Source organism: Buteo buteo, chromosome 5, assembly GCF_964188355.1.
Source record: "Buteo buteo chromosome 5, bButBut1.hap1.1, whole genome shotgun sequence".
Lineage (NCBI taxonomy): Eukaryota > Metazoa > Chordata > Aves > Accipitriformes > Accipitridae > Buteo > Buteo buteo.
In genome coordinates, this window is record NC_134175.1 from 45,219,314 (window position 1) to 45,236,016 (window position 16,703).

The following is a 16,703-nucleotide window of genomic DNA, read 5'->3' on the forward strand; positions in this document are numbered from 1 at the left end:
ACTTTTTAACTATGCCATCACTTAGAAAAAACTGCACTAATATAATGGTTCAATATTCAATGTAATGAAGTAGGCTCAACAGTGCTCCACCAGTCACAGAAGAGACATTACCATCTGCCATTTGTGAATAAACTTCCCTTTGTCGTGATTTAATCAACCTTCATTTTTAATCTGCATACATAAAACATTAACTGCTAGAAGCTTTAATTACTTTGAAAAACACTTGTTGAATAATTTAATCTCAAAGCACAGTTTTCTCCATACCAGCAGCCTCGCGAAAGTCCTTAAGGGCAAAATCCTCCCAGTAACCTATCAGCTAAATCCGAGAGCCTTCATAGAAACAGTTAACTCATTCTCAATGACTAACCACTACTTCTACAAATACTTTTAAATGGAGACTTTGTCTACATATCATGTGCAATGTCAGGAAGAGAGGTACAATACAGCAAAACAACATTTTAGATTTGGCCCAGTCTCAAAACCAAGCCCAAATATACCAGATGTAAAACAAGACTTTTCTTGTTGGGAGGAAAATACCTCCCTGAGGTACGGAATAACTGATACACCAAACAGATGGAGTCGCTCCACTAGAGCTAGGTGGACATTACTCATTTGCACAGCCAAACATATACCTGCTAAAGCCACAAAAGAAGTGGTAACCTATTTTTGGGCCTCCTTTAACTGAACCACCACTGTGCATATTCACAAGGAAGACACACATTAAGTCTCTTTCACTGCAACAGTCCATGCAATAAAAAGCAGAAAAGAAAGAAGTATTTTCCTCAAAATTTATATAGCAAGTGAGATGCAGTATAATTAAAATTCTTGAGCTGCCAAGGAGAAAAAAGAAAAGAAAAAAAAGAAAAAAAAAGAAATAAGAAAGAAGCTTGCACAGTACTGACAGCCAGATTGGGGTTCTAGAACCCCAGTTAACACCAGGCCATGGATCAATACTGACCACATGCAGCAGAAGTGCAGACTTTGGAATCCTTTTCATAGTCACAGCTGCAGCTTTCAGACCCAAGAGTAAATGCGACTTAAGTTTTGTCAAGTGCTGCATGGAAACTTTCCTAACAGTAGGATTTAATATTTCAGACTGCAGCTCTTCAGGAAAAGTTCTCTTTAGCTCACATATAAGATAGCCTATTATTCCTTTGCTATTACGACAAAGATTTACAATAGCATATAAAAAGGGAAGGAGGAACTTTCTATCATTGTCAAGCAGCAGAAGGGGAAAAAAAAGAGAGATGATTGGTAAAGAAGTTATTTTTTTCTTGTAGGAGTTCATTTATATCGACTATCAACAATGGTAAAACCACTAATAATTCACTGATTCACCATGGCATCAAAAGGGACCCCCATCATTTCACCTCCTGTAGACTGCAACCCATTACATTTTACTTGGACACCTCTGCCTGGGGGCACAGAATTTTTGCTTTGCATCTTTCTGGAAGCCATTTTTAGCTCAAATGCATCAAAAGGCAGAGTTCAAAACTTACCTCAGCATTTCTCTTCCAAGGATTAAATGGCCTCACTTAAAAAATACACTTCTTATTTCACTTTCCTTTTTTTCTTTTATGTACCTATTGGTTCTCGTTACAATTTCTGCAAGATGGGGGGCACCTGAATGTAACACAGACTGGCACGTGGAAGGCACTTCTTACCGGGGATCTGTTTCCTCCCTTAACTAGTCAAAGTGAGGGATTTCAGTCTCATCCATCCCTCCTATTTACACACCTTGTTTCCAAGCTGGGCCCAGCACACGTTTTAGATGGAAATCCACAGTAAAATAGACAAGGCCATTCCCCTCATTAAGGGAAATGGTTTCCTTGTAAATGTGACTATGGCTTATTATTCTGTACTTGAGCACACTGTCCAAGTGCAATGCAGACAAACAGACAAAAAAAAAAAGCTGGTTTTCTCAGGTATTTTGCAATTTGCTAACGATTTTGTGTGCTGCTTCTCTTGTCCTTATTAGCAGTGCAAGTTCCTAGAAATGATGCAAAGACTCACAGTGATGTGAAAGCAACACTTAGTACTGGGTCCTTGGTGGCTACAGATTACTGAAAAATAGGTGAGTGCGTAAGATTCCATCCTGCTCAACTGAGTCACCCGGGATTGTGCTGACAGCCAGAACAGACCAGGAACTTACAGCCCTTATCCACTGGGTTTAGACAAACAAGGAGTACCAATTCTACCCAAAACCACAGAATTATTCACATAAAATGCTGTCGTAAAGTTTGCCCTATTAACCACTTTATAGCCAATCTTTAAAAGATATACTGAATCATACCTGAAGTTCAAAAGTATCCTCGTTATTTACAATGTAGGAGTCTCTTCCTAGAATAACAGATGGAGAATGGACAGTACAAGAAAATCAGATTAAACTAATTTTCCTTCCCATCAGTGTATTTTTAATACAGTCTTTTTGCAGGACTTCACAAATTTTCTCACGTGAAACTCCACGCGCAGAAGCAATCTGTACTGAAACAAACGGAAAACCTTGCACGTGGCATTTCCAGGATCAGTCCGCGGAGATGGTTTTGAGGGCAGCTATTAACAAACTCTGCCACAATCCCTCGGCAGAAGCAGAACACGCTTTATCACAGCCACCCACGGAGCTGCTCCAGTGACACAGCAAACACAGCCTTACGGAAGCGCGACACTTTGGTAGCAGTAACTGCACCTTAAATGACAACCACTGCGATCACTACATTTAATAGCGTCTCAAGTTCTTGTCTTCAGGGCAGAAATCCAGAGCCTTAGCCAGCCTACCAATAACGCTACCTTCCTGCAACTCATTTGGATTTTCAGCATACTCCTAAGTCTAAATAATTGTGTTGTTCTCAAATAAGTACACAAATAACAGCAAGTTTAGACTTGCACTAACTACTAACCACTGTCTTACCTATAGACCACTTCCCATATATGACATACCTTCTCTATTTTATTGCTCGATAACACTTGAAAAAGGCAATCAAGTTTTCCCAAATGTTAACTAGTCTTGAATGCACTGGAGGTCTTTTTGTCCAACACAGGTAACTCTGACATGTTGAATTCCCAGAATAAGAACACACCTCAAACTCTGCAGACGCTTCTGAAATTGCAGCCATCAAGGACCCACCCAAGTTATATAGAAATTCTGCGACCAGCTAAGACGACAACAAGGACTTTGAATCTCTGATTTCTTATTCTCCACCCTCTTCCAAGTTAGCAGCACTCTTTCGCAAACACCTACCTACGTAGCATCATGGAAAAATCTCAGTTACAAAAGATCATATGACTTATAAACCTCCAGCAGGACTCATTTTCTTTCCTTGTGCCTATTCTCTCTCCCAGACTCCGATTCTGAGTGGTCCTCATAGGCATCTCTTTAGTAAAACTGAGACCTCTTCACCACCTGCAACCCTTGCATTTAGGCCAGTATATTTCCATCTTAACTGGGGAGGCAACAAACCCTGGTACGTTTGAAAAATAGCAAACAAATACCTCCAGACATGTAAGAAAAAAATCCAGTCTTGCAATAAAGTCTTACAGTCTTACAAGGCAGTTGCATCAGGCCTACAATCAAGTGAAAAACAAAACAAAAGCAGATTACTGTTAAGTATATACACTTACGCAGCACCTTCTATTTGTTAAAGCTATGTGTATATTAGCAAGGAGAGGGGAGCAGAACTGGAGAGAGAAACCATTTGTGTTAAGGACCTGACGTCCACAACCTGTGTGTTTCTGGGGGCTACATGGACCAGCTCTAGTCTGATCCTGGGGACCAAACACCCATCAGCAGCTGGAGCACTCCAAGCGTGCTCCTGGAGCACGTCAGCTTGCTTAATTTCATCCTAAAGGAATCCAGTTCACACTCTGAAACTGCTCTGGGTGGCAAGCCAAAAAGTTCAGTAAGTACGATCAGGATTTGTTTCACTGGTACGTTTTTGATCCAAACTAAAATGCTATCGTGGGCTTACCCAAGAGTTATTGCACTGCAATACTGAAATTTACTGCAGACCAAAGGAACGCTGAAGGGCAAGCTGGCATGCAAGCACTCAGAGAATATTATTTTAGTGGAAGTATTTCCTCATCTAGAGGTGAGCAATGAGCAAACACATTCAGCATCTCCCCCACCCCACTGCAGGGGAGATGGGAGAAGGATGCCTGACAAAAAGAAATGGAATAGGTAATTAAGAGTAAAGAGGATTACACCTTTGTAAGTTATAGTAGTTTAAAAGATATTAACAGTAGCAGGAAAGGACATTTATTTACTTTACACTTTCAATGCATTACTTTGGCAGAAACTGTTCTTCCTTTTTAGAGGGAAGAGAAAAAGTCCTTTACTGAAGCACCATTTCATCCCAGGAAAGAAGTGTTATTATGCCCACTTAGGATGGCAACAGTGAGATGAACTAAAGCAAAAGCTGGCATGGCATTGCATTGCATTGCACTTGCCTAGCTTACATTTTAGAAAGGAATCTTTACCTACTCAGAAATGAGGCAAGATTTGTGAAGAATATAATTGACAGTTTCCTAGATATGAATAACACCCTTAATAAAGTATAACCTGAATGAAGCAAAGGATAAAGGGGAAAATTCTCAAAGCTGGTTTTGAGGGGGAGAGTTGTTCTAGGTTTGGGGTTGTTTGCTGTTATTGTTGTTGTTTTGGTTGGTTGGTTGGCTGGTTTTTAGAATAAAAAGATCCAGCCTGATTTGGATCCATGGCCCCAAGTAAAAATAATGCAGGGAGGTGACCAGAATGAGGAAAGTAAACAGACCTCAAGAAAAGGACATTTTCAGTGAAGCTTACTTTTTTTTTTTTTTTTCACACTGAATATATTCCCTTGCTGATATGCTATATGGCCCTGCACGTGCTTCTTTCAGAAATTATCTATCATCTCACCATATGGGTTGTACGGTATGAGACTGCTATAACAGATTCTTGGGTTTGGTGTACAGGATGTAAATACAGTAAAAAGATATCCCCTGCACTGATACACAGGGCTGTGCTGCCCACAGAATTAGTGCACAAAAGCCTTTTCTCAAGTTTTTCCTTTTCTTGAATAAGCAGGGGTTTTCAATGCTACAGCTAGTTATATCATGAGGAAGAAAGGGAGGAACCTCCCTTTCCTAATTCTTGTACGAAGATGATACCACCTACCGCAAAAGCCAAAACATTCTGCTAGTGTCTGTTTATGTTTACTATATACATATAAATACAGCAGAGACCAGAAATGAGAAGAATTCAGATTTCCTCTGACGTATCAATATATGTTCCACAAGGATTACTCCATTTTCATTTGCTGACCAGTGCATTCTTTAAACTACAAGCTTACTGTATATTAATGTCATTAATGTTATGGGATAGGAAATTAGGAGTGTGGAGTTACTCTAACAGAATAAAATTCTATCAAATGTCTGTCTGTCTGTCTTCCACTGCTTCCACTAAAGACACCATTTGGGCAGCTGAGAAAGGTTGTTACCACAATGACACTCTGGTTTACCATGAGTCTATTCTCTTCCATGCCCTCAAAGCAAATAGTTTCCCAGTACCTAATGAAATCACTGGATCACAATGGAAGCATCAAAACACATCAATTCATTATATATACACGTTACTGTGTTCTGAGACTCCTCTTACACTCTCAGTGAAAGCTAGCAGTACACTTAAGTGAGACAACATTTTCCAAATGACTAGCAATGGGGAAATAAAAGTAAGGAAACAAAGATGACAAAGATGTTGCTTAGCTTACGAAGAGAAATACGACACTGGTAAAGGCAGAATGGTGGCTGGAAGAAAATTATTAGGAAAACTCTGTGTACAGAAGATTAAAGATGGGAAGCTGGGGTGGGGGAAAATATGGTACAGGAGAGAACCACATGGAGATGTAACCAAACTGAAGGGAAAAAGAAGTGAGAGAGCACCGAGAACTGCTCACGCAGAACACAGCACTTTACAGAATCAGAAAATAGCTAAGTACGCAGTCCAAATAGACAACACCAACAAAAAGACTTTACTAGAGTCTTCACGAACCCATCCAGATGAGTTTTCACCCTCTCTCCTTCAGTTGTCACTAGCTATGCCATAATGAAATCAGAAATGGAGGGTCTTAACACTGCTACTTACGACTGTAACATCAAGTTCATTTCTACCTACAGTAACAGGTCCCCAAAAGGGGCAAATCCCCTCTTCAATACAGAATTGCATGTAGAGACCCTGCAAGGCGTACAAGAAAATGTATATGCTAGATATAGGTATAAACCCTGTCTTTCTTGGGTGAGCAAACAACTTGCATAAACTGACAGCTGCCTTCAGGAACCTTTTCAGAGGCTGGCACATAGTACTAGAAATGTAGTTCTGTCCTTTTGAATTTGAAAACATGCCACAACACTGAACATTTACTACCAAAAACCTCAGAGAATGCCAGTGATAACGTTTTGATAACGACCTTCCATATAGCTTGAGTACTGCAGCTCAATCCATCTTGCTGTATACCAAAGGACATTCTCAAGATACAATGAAAATTACTACAGTGCAAATTGTATGATTAGTCCTGCAGACATTCACATAAGTAGTCCCACTGACTTCAGTGGAGAAATCCATGTAAATAAGCATGTTAGGAATGGGCCAGGATATAGAAATACTTTTAGCCATCTCAGGGACTGAAAGGTAACACATATTCAATGCACCACAATACAATGAACCTTTGGACTAAAAATAAAAAGGAACCTTCTCTAACTAATTTCCTTGCATTGCAGCTACCCACTCATTTCAAAGTCTTCTGACTTTGTGGGCTTATTACCTCAAGAAGATTTAAACTTATATTTATGCTTGATGACATCCAATTACCCAATACAATCATCTGTGCCCTAGAACAAGAAAGCCCTTGACTAAACTTTTCAGTAGGATCTCTGTTATGTTGCTATTTGCACCGAGATATTGCAGAAATCTTCCCAAATAAGGTAGAAATTCCTAAAATGAGATTTCCAGCAGGGACTACCAAGAAGATCTTCTTGAACTGCACTTTTTCTTACTAAAGCCACCCAATTTTTATAGCCATTTTGTTTTTATTTATAATTGTCATTAGACCATCTGATTTAAAGAGTTCTTCTGTAAGACTCAAAACCACAGCACATCATTACTCCTAATTAAGTGTACTTAAGCTCAAATCCTTACTCTGAAAGACTCCCCTAATATATATTAAATGCTTTGATTTAACCAGCCTCTGAAGCCTTAGGACGGGAAAGGGGGAAAGGAAGTCAGCAGCCTCTGCACCGTCAGGAGCAGAAAGAACAAACACGGAGGATGAATGATCAGTCGCACCAGCAGTGTTTGATTTAGTTTCTTGCACTCGCCCAGCATTTCAAACAAGTGTAATGGTTTTCCTACTAGCATTTGGAATTCCCTGAGTATTTCCAAAAAGAAAACTCTTCACATTTGCCCTGCTCGTATTCTGGGCAACAAAATGCCTCTTTTTTTTCCTCCCTGAAGGAAAGTATATTGCAAATATTGCCCCAGGCAGTCTAAAATAACCTCCCAAAGCATTTAAAGAATCTTTATTTTCCTTAAATTATCACATTGTTTAATACTTCTTAATTGATTTTCTTAGACAAAATCCTCCAAACGTCAGAGGGCTTTTATCTTGGTTTAGAATTGTTCAAAACTATTTACAGATTCTCTACATAAATAACACATAATAAGTTATGTGGCTCTTGCCAGCAGTGTTAAGAACGATTAGAAAAGGTCTTTTAGCTCCAGCCTCAGATCTGTAGGTCATCCAGTGTCCTTCCTAATGGATAAATACAGTAATTTATCATCATCAGTCACCATCAGCATTATTCTTTTTACTATCATATATTCATGAACATTATTCGATGCAGCTGAGTGGAGCGTAAAAGAAGTGTATGATTAAAGTGGAAAGGGACAGAGTTTGAGACAGTCGAGATTTTGTGGCTAATGCACGGGCTTGAAATACGACACAGGTCTTACAAGAGTTACAAAGGCAGTGTCAACAAATTACACCTACCTGCTGGCAGGACCCAGGCATTTGTAGCAGCGGAGGAGTCTGCCTATGTCTTCCAGTGCAATGTTAAAGAAAGTATAACATGTGAACTACCTAAATGTTTTTCCATAGGTCAGGCACATTTCAAAGCTCTATTAGGTTAAAAAAAAAAAAAAGAGAGAGAGAAAGAAAAGAAACCTAACAACAATAATAACAAAACCTAAGATACTTCTCTAGGGATCACACGTTACGTTCATCCTTATTACCACCAGGGGAAGAAAGTCTGTATTCACATTCGCGAGTCAGTAACACATGCGTGTAATCTCTGAATGCCCTCAAGTTATTAAAAAATGCTAAAATGATAGCTTTCAAATTCTAGAATAACATCAAACAACATCTCAGTTTGCTTAAAGAGTTCCTCCCTCTTGTTAATTATCAAAATAGCTTGCCTGAGGCAATACCTTCAGTTGGAAGATACTGGAAGGAAATATAGAAAGTAGGTTTTAAAATAGCTGATACAATACGTATGTTCAAATATCTGAGGCTACTATGTAACCTACAGCGTGCCTGCAATTCACTTTAACGCAGAAGAGCCAAAAAGATTGCCATGTTTCACTGCATCCAGTAATCCCTTTAATCCACCTGCAAAGCGGAGGGCTCTAAATGCTGAAAAGTCAGGTGCTGTGCTATGCTGCACAGGTTCCCACACGTTGTTTTCAAAGCAAGACAAGGAGAACCTGCAAAAAGGCATGGGAACCATGAGGGAGGGTACAAGGAGCAAGGGAGCACAGGCATGATTGCCTTGCCCTGTGTCCACTGACAGAGACCTCTGGAGGGTTGTGCTTCTGGCAGGTTCCCAGGGCAGAGGGTGATGGATCAAGCACTGGAAAGTTCTCTGTGAAGTTCTCTGTGTTAGGAAACTGAGTTTCTGAAGAGAAACTCATCACTTCTAAATCTGGAATGTACAGAGAAGCACACTTATGTGCTATACAGCCACTTTAAGAAACTCCTGTGACTGCTCCCTCAAGCTACCCAAGATCCTATACGTACACAGACTATTTACAAGATGTCATATAAAAGTATGCTTCTCAATGAACGTGAAAAGCATTTCACCAAAAAACAGATCCTACTTGCCCCTGCTCCATGGAGCTCAGACCAGAAGACTAGAAACACAATGAAGATGGAAGATGAGCTTCAGGCTTTTTGTGCTCATCACCGCAATCAGGTACGTGACTGAACTACATCCGAACAGGCACACAGCAAAGAGAAAGTGAATCACGGCCATGTGTAGTGTTTAAAAGATGACATCTCCCATGCCTTCCCCTACAACTTGAATCCTGAATGATATTCCAAACCACCCCAGTTAACACATTTTCACATAAGCTTCTTGTGCTGCTGGTCATATATTCAACAGATAGTGCAAGCCTGTAATACTTCTTTCTGGATCCAGCAAGGATATAGTATGGCATATATATATAGTGTATGAAACAGAATTTAAAAGTTGAAGCTAAGATTTAGATGTTAACTCTTTGTGAAATATTCTGGGCATAATAATATAACCTTATTTCTCCACTTTTATTGGCTTTTTTACCTGATGTTTCTGACCTTATGTTGAACCTTGCAAACCAGAGGGTTTGATACATTGCCGCAATAAAACAAGTAAAAAGTTCCGCTGGGTTGGCAAGAAGGAAAAATACAAAGTCACTTTGGATTATGTACTAGAACAGAATTTCTTATTTCAGCCTGAAGCTAACTCTGAACACAACCAAGAGCAGGGGACATGGACTTGACTACCTAACTAAATCTTTCAAGTTACGGGAACTGTGGTACGTATACGATTAAGAGTTCAAGTTTCTCCCTGACCCATCAAGCTCAAAATGACCTGCGTGGGGCAGGGGAGAGCCCTTTTACCTTGATAAAACCCCATTAAGATGAATAGTGCTCTGGACAGACACAGCTATCCATCAACGTTTTTCCCACTGCAAGATCAGTCTATCTTTGGGAAAAAGAAGTAAAGCAACGAAGGACGACATAAGAATATAAACCATTTTGGCTTTAGTCACTGAAAAATAAAACACAGATTGTTCTCTTTTGTTCAGATGTACTTCTAGAATACGCCCTTTGTTTGGTGACCACAGAAACTGGTCCTGAGACAGAGAAAATTCAACTCCTTAAATCAAGGCACTGAAGCAAACAGTAGTCAGTTGTCCTTGTATGTATACTAAACATGTAATTTAAATGCTTACCAAATAATTTCCCTATTTAGTGCAACACAATACAGTCTGATTTCATTTTTCCTTACCTGTTTCTAAGCAGAATAATGAAGTAGATTCTAAAATGACATACAGTAAAGAAAAAAAAAAATCTGGGCTTTTTTTTACCCTATTTTAAAATCAATTTTTAAAATACCTTAAGTTGGAAGAGTGAGAGAGGCTCAGGAGAGAATGATTATAAATTTCAAAGGTCTGTCTTCTATACACACAAAGAACAGCAAGTAGCACCAGGTGGTGTAGATCATTTGGTTTTTTTGTAAACAGACTGAAGCCTCACAAAGGTAATACCTAGAGGAATTATCTTAGTTTTTCATCTGCAAAGACAGCAACATTCATCAACCAGCAAGTCATACAGGTACATTATATTTTTCAAATATGTTGGGTCCACTGACTAGCGAATGGTTGTGCCTTCTAAAAACGATCACTAAACATCATTGTCCAAGACCCCAGGACGGCTCTTAAAAGCTATGAGATGAAAAACACTATTTTTGTACTCTAAGAGGAACTGAGGGAGCCACATTCACTCCCGGCACAAGCGCTCAAGTGACAGAAGTCTGAGCACTTTGATAGAGCTTTCCAGAAATGAGCAGAAATACAAGTAATTTACCTTTCTACAGATATATCACCTGAACATAAAACTGTAATTTTGGCAATAAATATGAGTCATAATTTAGTACAGAGTTGAGAATAAATCTGGCTAATTTATCAAACCGATCGCCAAAACATCAATAGCAGTCTTAATGGAAGTTGTTATTAGACACCTTGGCCCAGGGGAGGCTTGGTTTAAAAATACCATCAGGGCAAGTGTTGGATATGAAGTTGTATCCTATTTATTTATAAGCTGATGGCTATGGATGCTTCAGTCAGTCGATGCAAGCTTTTATTTAAGTGGAGAGTCCCAGCATTAGCCTGCTATAATTTGAAATTACAGCTCAGGTCCCAAGCCTATAAATGTACCACAAATGCATCAACTTCAGTATGTATGTTCTCAGAGGCATCTGTAAAAACAGACTTTGAAATCAGGAATGAGATTTACACTTAGAAAATCTTGGTATAATTCCTTGTTCCTTCTTGGACTTCCCACAGGTCCAACCACTTCTCTGCCATAAAACATTTGCTGCTCCTGCTACTTCAGGAAACCCTCTCAGCGCAGATGTGCCTTCTTGTTAAAAATAAACTACAGGTGTCACTTGTAGTGACACTACAGGTTTATACAAGCTCACCAAGCAAAATGCAATGTTAGACGAGAGGACCCGGACAGAGATGGCTTTCTTGAAGGCCCTAAGAAGGCTCTGTTTTCCCCACGGGTCAGCCCGTGACAGTGCTACGGGGTACAGAAAATCAGGGTGAACATACAAGCCCGTTCGTTCTTCTCCCCACGCCCACCACAGCACCCACCACAGCCGCAGCTCTGTAACTGCGACCACAAAAAGCCAACAAAAAGCTTAAAACCCGTAATATCCCTCTGTTAAGATGACAGCCACAACACGTTGCTGCAGAAACCCAGAGTCAGACCCGGCCTGTGGCCAAGCCCCGGCCAGGGCTGAGCTACGATCGTGTGGATCTTGGCTGCTGCAAAGGTGCAAGAGTGGCCTTGGTGTTCAGGGAGATCCACCAACCGCGGCCTCACTCTGTACGGAGCTCACTGCGGGATTTAGGCCTGAATCCTTATTATTAGCATTTAAAGCCATAGAAAGACTTGCCATCCCTTAACGGCAACATTTTATATGCGACGCTGTTATATCCCACATGACGTCCCTAGCACCTAAGAGAATAGGCAAACAAAGTTGATTCAATAGCAACTTTAACCAAGAAAACCAAACTTGGTCTGAAAAAACCTGATGCAAATATACGGGACTTCGAATATACGCTTCGTGCAGCCAGGCACAGCAGATAGACCAGTGGATCCCCATGCACCACCAAGGGAGGCTGAGAACCCCAGAGCACTTGGGTAATAATATTTCTATATTTAAGATAACTTCCTAATATTTAGTGTGTTTTAAATTGAGAACCTACTGCTGTTCCTCACTACGACCTAAAAGAACAGTCAGTCAAACTGGTAATTTTGGGCATATAATATTAAGCCTGCTTTGAAAAGATTTCCACCTCCAACAACATAAAGCAATTCTGGCAATTCAACGTGTCTGAAATGAACAGAAAGAAATAAAGATTGGTTAAGTTCAAGTACTTTTCATTGTATCTAAAAGCAGTATGCCTCTAAAGCCAAAGAATGTCCCTGAAATTTACGAGCTCTGAGGCTATTTAAAATGATCTTGACTTTTCTGTAAATTCTACTATTTGCATGAAATGTAAGTACTGATGGAAGTTACCCATCTTTTTCAGATAATGAAACTTATGCAATTAATTTATTCAAGAAGGCTCCTCAAACTCAAGCGTATTATTTTACCAGTACTACACAAGAATGTGTGATAGCGCATACACTTCTCAGCAAAAAGCATACATCTTTAAATTTATTTAAATGAGCGGGTCCCCTGATATTGGAAGGACTACCCAGAAGCTTAACGTGCAGCCTGGGTGCGCAGGCAGGACTGGGTACTCGGATACGGGCTTTCTAAAAGCTAACTGTGCACAGCTGCTGTCACTGTTGGCTTTTTTCACCCAATGTTAGCGTACCGGAGGAAAATTAAGCTCTGTAGATGCACAAAACGGAGAAAGAAAATGTGAAACGCGCCTCCCCACGTCCTGCAAGCCCCGTTCAGCACGCCGGAGTTCCAAAGAGGAGCGGCGAGTCCTGCTACGGTGCGAAAAAAAAAAACCCAAACCAAGCCTCAACCTCGGAATACCGTTGAAGTTACCACATTTTTAGGTGTTCGCAGGCGAGGGCGAGCAGCGCCGCGGGGGCCTCACCCGCCGGGCGGCGAGGGCAGGTGCGCGGCTCCGGCCCCGGCCCCGGCTCGGCCCCGCACCGCCGCCCCTGCGGGTCCCCCCCCGGGACTTTCGGTGGGAAGGAGCACAGCCCCATCCCTCCATCCCTCCCGATGCGTCAGCGCTATCGCCCCGGAGCAGCGGATCCGGCGGTCTGGTAATGAAAACTTCGATTTTGCGATGATGACAGCCAAGTGTTCCGCTGCTCCCCCGGCACCCATCCTTCACACGCGGAAGCCGCCCCGGACTCGCCCGTTTCGAGAGCGAACCGGGACCGAGAGACCGAGAGACAGACGCCGGTACCCCGGCCGGCCTCACCCCCGCCGGCCCGCGGGGAGGCACCCGTCGGGCCGAGGGACGTGACCGCCGCCCGGGCGCCGCCAAAACCCCTGCGGGAAACCTCCCCGGCCCCGCGGGGCCGCGGAGCGGGCGCCGATGCGGAGCGCGGCCCCGCGCCGCCCCGGGCAGCTCCGCCGCGGGCACGGGGCGCCCTCCGCGCCCCGCTCCCGGCCGCCCCGCACCGCCGCCGGCACCCCCGGCCCGCTGCCCCGGTGCCGCCGCTGCTCCCCCCGGTCCCCGCGGCCGGCGGCCCCGTCGTCCCCCACCCCGGCCCCTGCGTCTCCCCCCCGGCGGCGCAACTCGCGGGGAAGCGGAGCACAAACTCCTGCGGGACCCGCCGCCGCCGGGGGCCGGGGCTGACCGGCACCCCAGCCCCCGAGGCGGCGCCGGACGAGGCTGGGGCCCCTCCGGGCGGCACAACCGCTCCCCGCCCCCCCCCCGCATCCCCCGAGACGGCTCCGCCGGGCTCCCGGCTTCCCCCGGCCGAGCCGCCCCGAGGGCGCCCGCTCCCCCCGGACTTTTACCCCCGCTCCGCACAACTTCGCCGGGACGGCGGCCGCCCCCCTCCCCCGGCCCCTCCATCCTCCGGCCCCCCGGCGCCTCCCGCCGCGGGTCCCACCTGGTCGGGCTGCGGCGGCGGCGGGTTCCCCCTGCCGCCCGGGTGCGCCGGCTGCTCTTTCATGGCTGTCATCGCAGGGGGCTCGGCTCGGCTCGGCTCGGCGCCTCTCACTGCCGCTGCGGCCCCGGGCACCCCTCCCTCGGCGCCAGCCGCATGACACCAGCCTCCCCTGGAAGTGGCGCGGCGGAGGAGGAGGAGGAGGAGGAGAAAGGGGAGGACGGGCGGGGGGCGCGGAGCCGCCGCCGCCGCCGCGGCAGCGCCGCTACCGCAGTGCCCCGCCGCGCCGGTGCTCAGGGGGCGCCCGGCCCCGCGGTGCCCGCCGCCGCCGCCGCCGTGCCCCGCGCCGGGGGACGGCCGCGCATCACCGCCGGGCGCCGGCCGCGGAGCGCCCCGCGGCGGGCACGCTCTGCCCGCCCCGCTCCCCTCCGCTCCGCTCCGCTCCCCTCCGCTCCGCCCGCCGTGGGCCGGCCCGCCTCGGCCCGCCGCCGCCAGCAGGTGTCACAGCGGTTCCCGCCGGCCCGGGAGAGACCATCCGCGCCCCCGCCACGGGGGCGTCGCTGCCGGCTGCGGCGGGGCCGCTCTGCCCGCCCCCGCTACCGCTACCGCCCCGCAGGGACCGGCCCCGGCCCGGCGGGGGCTTCCCCCGAGTCCCCCGGCTGCTGCTGCCCCGCCGCCGGCAGAGAGAAACCACGGGGGGGGGGGAGTAAAGGGAAAAAAAAGGCGGGGGGAGGAGCACGGTTGTGCTGTTTGCTTTTATGTAATGCCTCTTGCCCCCAGGGGCAGGGTAGCCTGCCCTGCCCTGCCCTGCCCTGCTCTGCTCTGGCGTTTCGGCAGCGAGTGACCCACCAGCCAAAGGTGGGTCTCCCGAGCTGTACGGGAGTGTCCCCTAGGCTGAGGAGCTCAGCACGGGGCATCACAAGTCTTGTTTTCACGAAGGCCCTCGCCTTAGGAAGCCCATGGCTGTAAAAGGGGTCTCAAGTACCTGTTTTAGCTGCACTCAGCCTAGGAGACCCCTTAGATGGAGCTAGGAAAAAGGAGAACTTCAGGGAAGACCTTAGGGACACCATTTGCCATGTGTCCTAAAGCCATATCATCAGTTGCTGACAAGGGTCTTTTTATAAAGACCAATAAAAGAGACCACCTGAAATTTGTTTCTAACCAGCAGGAAGGAACAGTCAAAAATGCAGAAGGTAGATGGTAACTCAAGGGACGGTGAACATGAGCCTTTGTAAGGAAGAAGAACCTCAAACACAAGCAAGCAAAATATTTAGGCTTGGGTTGGGCCGTTTGTTAATTCAGCTCAGTTTCACGACCCAGCTCTCGGTAGGCTCGCAGAATGCAGGATTGTCACTGTGGAGGAGAAGGTGCACTGGGACGGGAACGTATGGCTGACAGGAGCAGCCCCAGGGCTCTCTTAGCCAGCCTGGGTCTCCAGAGACTGCAGGGTAGAAGGAAAGCTGTCAGCACATACTGAGAGAAGTGTTTGATCTTTTTAATATTTTTTGCATCAAACCCCACAAGAAAGATCACTTCTGACCAGACGGTGAGTGTAATTAATAGCAGTGATACAGATCTAAGATTTCAGCCTACGGTGGGAACAGGTTAGAAGGGAACAGGAAGATGACAAGGGACTGAGGAATTACAGACCAGCCAGCCACAGAATAAAGAGTATTGAGTATTTCCATCTTCCTGTGTCACCCATCGCTGTGTTGACTCCACCAATCAACAGACACAATTTCTCTTGAAGTCCCAATAAAAGTTATAGAAAAAATAATCAAATGAACTTTGCAAGCACCTAGACGAAAACTAGATGACGACTAATAGCTACCATTAATTTGTCAAGGGCAGATCATGTCAAACAAATCCAATTTTCTTTCTTTAATAGGGTAACAGGCGTGTGGATAGGAGAGCAATAAATGTCATCTATCTTGATTCAGAAGGGCTTCCAGCACTCTCTTCCAGGACAGTTTCGTGAGGCAGAGAGAAACACAATCTGAATAAAACTAAACCGAGTATCTACAAAACCATCTCCACCGCACCATTTCCAGGGGCTCCCGGGCACAGCGCAAGGCTGCAGCGTGGTCGTCCCTCGGTGGTCCGCCCCGCTGGGGTTTGCCCGTGTTTCCATCAGCAACACGACGCTCGTCAGATTCACAAACAGCGTGAAGCTGGGGAGGATGCCAAGAATGCTGGAGGACACCGTCGGAGTTAAATGCGATCTTGACAGACTTAAAGACTTGCGAGCAGTTCAGTAAGGACGTGTGTGAGGGACTGTGTGAGGGATGGAGAACAACAGGTTAGATGACACTTTCAAATGAGGAACAGGACATCACAGAGGATCTCAAAACTGCACGTAAGGCAGTGTCCTGCTACGCTGAACCGGAGAGATAGTGCGCTGTGACAGACAAGTGGGGCTACAGCTGTCACAACGTATGGAGAAATGCTGCCCGTGTCAGTAGTGGCAGGGCATCCATTGAATACAGGGGCCAAGGTCAGGAAACGCACAGCCACAGACATGTAACAAGGAGAATCAGAGGTCTGGCAAGCATGCACTCTGAAGAAGAACTAAAAATCGCTGGGATCAATTAGTCTAAA

At 45.3% G+C, this 16,703-nt stretch overlaps 1 protein-coding gene across 1 annotated transcript in view; it reads right to left on the reverse strand.

Annotated features, from left to right (window-relative positions):
* Window positions 1-14,328, reverse strand: part of DPP10 (dipeptidyl peptidase like 10) — a 295,187-nt gene extending 280,859 nt beyond the window's left edge. The window contains exon 1 of the mRNA XM_075029375.1: window positions 14,109-14,328. Coding sequence (XP_074885476.1) covers window positions 14,109-14,180 — 72 coding nt within the window. The 5' untranslated portion in view covers window positions 14,181-14,328. The remainder of the gene's footprint in view (window positions 1-14,108) is intronic.
* Window positions 14,329-16,703: the final 2,375 nt, after the last annotated feature.